Here is a 6,000-nt window from a genome sequence, read left to right as displayed (position 1 = left end):
AGGTGGTTTGAGACAAACAGATCATTTAAAACAAATGATTTGTTTCTAATCGATCTGGCGTTAATCAGCCCAAAAGCGATGCGGTCCGAGCCAGCTCTGCCGAAGTTTGAGGCTCGGGGCAGGGGCCGCAACCACCTGGAATATGTCCCACTCCTCACTCGCTCGTCTCCAGGTTGCAACTCCACACTCGGGGGCGAAACATGAGGATCTCCCGCACACGCAGGCACTGAAGCCACTCTCGTGTGCGCTCGCCGATGGGACACCGGAGCAAATGCCGGTAGGTGCGCCGTTGACGCCGGGAGGACGGGTCGTAGGCACGCCAGCCTCCAGCAGGGGCCATCCGCCTCGGAGATGGCGTGGAGCGTGGACAGGGAGCGGCCTCTGGTTTATTGTCGGAGCTTTTCCGCAGCTCCTGCCCGTCTACTCCTTCTCCTGGACTTTCTCGGCCGGGTGCAGTTGCAGGAGGGCCTCCAGATGACCCCGGGGATTGTGCGGTGCAGGTGACGGTGGGAGCTCCACTGTTCAGATCAATGAGACAGCGATCTCAGCACCGATGCACGGATGTTAAACAAGGTATGAAAATCATACACAATCACCGAACTAGCACTGTTCTCACAAAGCAATGAGCAAATAAAAATCAGAGCAAACACAGCGAAAAACCAGCTCAGACGGCCAGCTGCCGGCATAGGCGTGACCATCTTGCTGTCATGCGCAGTTGCTTTGTGTTTGCAAAATCATTTCATTTAAATCTATTAAAAAGAAGAAATTAAACCAGCATATTTCAGATATCGAGAAAACCCTTCCGGTTTTAGAAGAGACTTACAGATCATCTCTTTTACAATCAGATGATAATACGATTCTTGAATTAAAATATGAATACAACACCATTACTAGTAATAGTGTCAATAGCCTGCTATCAAAACTAAAACAGAAACATTTTGAAATTGGGGATAAGCCTGAGAAATTGCTAGCAAGTCAGTTGTGAGGACAACAAGCTACTCGAGCCATTCATAGGCTTAAATCCAAATCTGGTAAAATAGTCACCAATCCAGGAGAGATTACTATACTCATATTACTATATATACTTTATATACTATATATACATTACTATATACTAATACTCATTTCAGGGATTTCTATAAGGACCTATACTCCAAGAAAATTAAGGCTACAGAGGCAGAATTTTCAGATTTTTTTTGCAAATCTCAATATCCCCTAACTAGATAGTGACTCCAGAAATGACATTGATGCACCAATTTCTGAGTTAGACATTTTTAAGACTAGCCACACTTTTCCTGCTGGCAAAACAGCTGGCCCTGATGGCTTTAGCTGTGAATTCTATAGTGTTTCACAAGAAAATAATCCCCTCCATGCTTAGAATGGTGAACAATGCCTTACAGAGAAAGAAGCTTCCCAGCTCACTCTATGAGGCAAACATCTACTTGCTTTGTAATAAAGGTAAAGAAGAGACTGACCCCGCAAGCTATAGACCCATAGCACTCCTTAACTGTGATCATAAAGTAATTACTAAGCTTCTGGCCATAAGACTGGGCAATCATATCGCAAAAATAATTCACCCGGATCAAACTGGTTTTATTTTAGGTAGATTTTCTTTTAGTAATGTTCTATTGCTTCTCAACACATTATATTCTGCACACGACAAAGACACTCAAGCTTTTATCTTATCACTTGATGCCCAAAAAGCATTCAATCAGATTGAATGGGCCTATATGTTCACAACATTGGAAAAATTTGGGTTTGGGACAAAATTAATTGAATGGATTAAACTGATTTACTTAAATCCAGTGTCCTCTATTCTTTCCAATGCAGATAGGTCCCAACCTTTTGATTTACAACGGGGTGTTAGACAAGGAGATCCCCTTTCTCCCCTCCTTTTTAATATCGCTTTAGAACCTCTCGCGATATGAATTAGGGGACACCCTCATATCCATGGGATAAAGTTTGGTGATTCTGAAACCCTTATAAATCTTTATGCTCATGACCTTTTGATTTCTGTATCCAAGCCAAAAACATCAATCCCTCATCTCTTAACATACATTAAATCATTCAGTAGACTGTCAGGTTACACCATCAATTGGGATAAAAGTGGACTTATGCCTCTGAAAGATGACTTGAGTCCAGTATTTCTGAAGTCTCTTCCATTTAAACTAACTATTACCTATTTTACTTATTTAGGTCTTAAGATTTCCAGAGATTTCAAACTTCTAAAATCGAATTTTCTTGATATGTTAGATAATCTTAAAGTTATTATTAGGAAATGGAATTAACTTCCACTCTCTATGATTGGGCGCATTAATGCTATAAAAATGGTTATACTCCCAAGATTTCTGTATCTTTTCCAAAATCGTCTAATTTTTTGGACGATTTTGTGAACATTTGAAATCGAAACAGGCATCTAAAAGAGATACATTAATTCTATAGGTTATTGGTCTTGGCATGAACGTGAGGGGTTTTATCCTTCCTCAGCCTCATAATTAACATGACGAAACAAAGTACTGTGGGCTCCCATTTCAAACTGCTGAGTCTGCCTTTAAAAAGAGAAATCAAACATGAGGATTTTTCAGAATATTTCTTATGGAACTATACCTATACTTGTAAAAAATATGAAAACTGAAAAGCCTTCATGCACTTCTTTAGCAATCCACAGGTTCTTTGATAGCTCATTAGAGATCTAGCAAGTTCATAAACACTGACAGGAGCAGACTGCACTGCATCAAATACCTATGAATAACCTAATGAATCATTTGTTAAGGAACATTACTACAAAGTGTTACCCACAATGAAGGATCAGAAGCATGTTGTTGTCCAGACTTTTGTGGTTTGAATTTACTTCCTTGAACAGCTTAAACCACCTTACTGTGAAAATTACACTCAGTCCACAGCCTCTCTACAGTATGTTGGCATGACAGGAGTCAGGTTTTAAGATCTGCAGTGAAACTATGTGTTTAATAGCTTTTCTAAACCAGGGGTAGAAAAAGGCATAGATCACAGGGTTTAGACAGGAGTTAAAATTGAACAGCCAGATCTCAAAAACCAGAGCTGAAGCAGTGATCAAGGTGTCTTGGCCTGTAAGAGAGGGATAGTAATAAGGAAAGAGGCATATTAGAAACACAACTATGACGACACCAAGAGTCCTGGCTGCTTTCAGCTCAGATTTCTTAGCAGTTCCAGTCCCTGAAGGCTGCAGAGTGACAGACACAATGTGGGGTCTCATGGCACGAGCCTGAGACACAGCCACCACAAACACTCTCATATACAGAACTATGATCACAGTAATGGGACCAATAAATGTCAAAATAAGGTCAACAGATCCTGCAATGTAGTTAATGACAGCTACACACTCTCCATAGCAGGAATTATATCTGCCTGGTTGTCTCAGATTATCATTTAGGATTAGACTGTTGTAGAAAACAGAACAGAGCCAACACAGACAAACACAGATTTTAACTCTTTTCTGAGTGATTTTGGTGGAGTAACACAGAGGGTCACAAATAGCCACATAGCGGTCGACTGATATCAGAACCATATTTCCTACTGAGGTAGAGGTTAGAATAAAATCCACAAAGTAAAACAGAGTGCACAGGAGGTCACCCAGAAACCAGCAGCCTCCTATGAAGATTCGACCCGGCATCAGCAGGAGGCCCACGAGGAGGTCTGACACAGCCAGAGAGAGGAGGAGGAGGTTGGTGGGGGTGTGGAGCTGCCTGGAGAGAAACAGGAGCATTATATTCATTATGTTTAGTATCAGCAGTATTTTCTCACCAAATGCAGCAGACATCAAGTTTGAGATAACTTACTTAATGTGTTACAGTATATTTGATCTAATCCATGAGCATTATGTAAGTAAAAATTTTAGAAAGAATTGTATTAAAGCAATCTTTTGCCACCTGAAGTGGGAGATGGAGATGATGACCAACAGGTTGAGAGCAACAGTGAGCAGAGAGACGAGGGACATCAGGATGTAGATGATCATAGTCTCGGAGTCAGGAGGCTTCGGCTTCCTGCAGGAGGTGTTGAGGAGTTGTGGAAAGCAGAGTTCAGCTCCTTCCAGGGTCTCCATCATCAGAGAGAGAGGAGGAGAGGAGAAGCTGCTGAGGTCTGGCAGCTCTCTGAACAAAACTCTCTGTCACACAGCTCATTTATCTCTTTCCTCGCTTTTTATCCCTCCCTCCTTTCACCTTTTTTCTCCCTCTCTTTTATTGCTTTTCATTAATGTCCCTCCTCTTCCCCAGCTTGCGACATCATATTGTCCATCTTTTCTTTACTGTATTCATTCTGATGCCCTCTGTCGGACTTCTTCCTCAAGTCTCTTTTCAGAGAGTCCTTAGCCTGGCTCTGTCAAAGTGAAAAAATTAACCATTCAGTGACTCTGAAGCTGCCTTACACAGTGGATCATGTGGATCTGAAATACATGTCTTAGATTTCTTTTATTTATTTATTTATTTTAAATTAGAGTGGTTTCAGCAGAAGTTAGATGGTGGAACTGTAACTGCTGAACACATTTATCTCTCCGTCCTGAGGGTAGCTGAAGATCCACCACTAATTTACTTCTCCCGAACTGACTCTTGTTTTTTTTTTAATTCTAAGATGTGTATTTCAAATCTCTGTCTCATGCTACTGGTAAGGTTTGCTTTGCAGCTTTCTTTACACAGTAGCTGGAGTTGGTTGGGCTTGACATGCCGGGACAGTTTGTACACGACCCAAAGCCTGTCTGGCCTCACATGGTATGAGGCTGTAATCCATTGCTGAGAAGACAATAGGTGAGGGAAGGGGACTAACAAATCAACTCCAAAACTCTCCCCTCTATGTGGGGGTTGGATGTGGGGTCAACAACCCCACCCTGTAAAAACATAGCCATTAGAGATACGCTGACAAGGAAAAACCAAGACATCTCAACCCTGGAAGAGCAAGGACCTTCATCTAGAAGACACATGACACAGAGTAGCGAAAGCCAGAAGCATTTGGAAGCTATCCTGCCATACACCATCCTCTCAACCAGGGCTATCACAGCCATCGGAACATGGAATGTAAGAACAATGTACAATTACATAGGACAATTACATCTTCATTCAGAACAAAGCACAGAAGAATAAACATCAACATCATCCAGTGCTATGCCCCTACCAACAACAGGGATGAAGAGAGAAAGGAGTTCTCCAACAGATTACAATCAAGAACTACTCTGCAAGAGATATTAACATCTTCATGGGAGACTTCTACATGAAAATTGGAAGTGACAACAGAGGATATGAGGAGATAATGGGGCAGCAAGGTCTCGGAGAGATCAATGAAAATGGGGAGAGATTTGTTGACCTATGTGCCACCAACAACCTGGTCATAGGTGGAAGTGTATTTCCCCACAAGAAGATATATAAAGTTACCTGGCTATCACTGGACCTCTCCACCGTAAATCAAATAGACTACATCTGCATCTCCAAGAAGTTCACGAGGACCCTACAGGATGCATGCGTCAGAGGAGCCGATATGGCATTGGACCACCATCTGCTGGTTGCTCAAACCAAGCTGAAGTTGAAGAGAAACTGGACAGGGGAGATAAACCAGAGGAAGAAATTCAACACAGCACTTCTAAAAGACCCAATAAAAAAGGAAGAATTCAGGCTCACACTCAAGAATAGGTTCGAGGCCCTGCAAGATCTGACCGATCAAGAAGACATTGACAAGTCGTGGAAAGTGGTGAAGGAAGCAGTGATAACTACATGTAAGGAAATACTAGGCCCACTGTCACGGCCCGGCTCATGAGCCGTGACAAAAAGTGGAGGTACACAGTTTAATGTAGAAAATCAAAAATTTATTAACATAAAGTAACCAAAACGCATTCTAAAGTTATGAGGTCTGTAAATCTGTAATGTCAGTGTGTCTGCAGGTGGATGAGTGGAGAAAATGTTGAGTGAGTGGTGTTGTATGAAAGAACAAAACTAAACCAGGCCAAAGCCAACCAAACAAAAGTCATGGTGCCAT

The 6,000-nt window shown here is 41.9% G+C and overlaps 1 protein-coding gene across 1 annotated transcript; it reads right to left on the bottom strand.

The window, feature by feature from the left end:
* Positions 1–2,908: 2,908 nt before the first annotated feature.
* On the bottom strand, positions 2,909–4,081 carry LOC115379994 (trace amine-associated receptor 13c-like). The gene is made up of 2 exons (XM_030081000.1): positions 3,909–4,081; positions 2,909–3,725 (listed from the first exon to the last, which is right to left on the bottom strand). The coding sequence occupies exons 1-2, from the start codon at positions 4,079–4,081 to the stop codon at positions 2,909–2,911; spliced, it is 990 nt and encodes a 329-aa protein (XP_029936860.1).
* Positions 4,082–6,000: the final 1,919 nt, after the last annotated feature.

Source organism: Myripristis murdjan, chromosome 21 (assembly GCF_902150065.1).
Source record: "Myripristis murdjan chromosome 21, fMyrMur1.1, whole genome shotgun sequence".
Lineage (NCBI taxonomy): Eukaryota > Metazoa > Chordata > Actinopteri > Holocentriformes > Holocentridae > Myripristis > Myripristis murdjan.
The sequence above is the reverse complement of the archived record's forward strand: the minus strand, read 5'-3'. Positions and strand labels throughout refer to the sequence as shown.

What these genes read in the sequence shown, in the direction of transcription:
- LOC115379994 (XM_030081000.1), bottom strand. Translation starts at nt 4,081, where the DNA reads ATGGAGACCCTGGAAGGAGCTGAACTCTGCTTTCCACAACTCCTCAAC. An exon ending in ATCTCCATCTCCCACTTCAG is followed by an intron (nt 3,726 to 3,908) that starts GTGGCAAAAGAT and finishes GTTTCTCTCCAG; the next exon opens with GCAGCTCCACACCCCCACCA.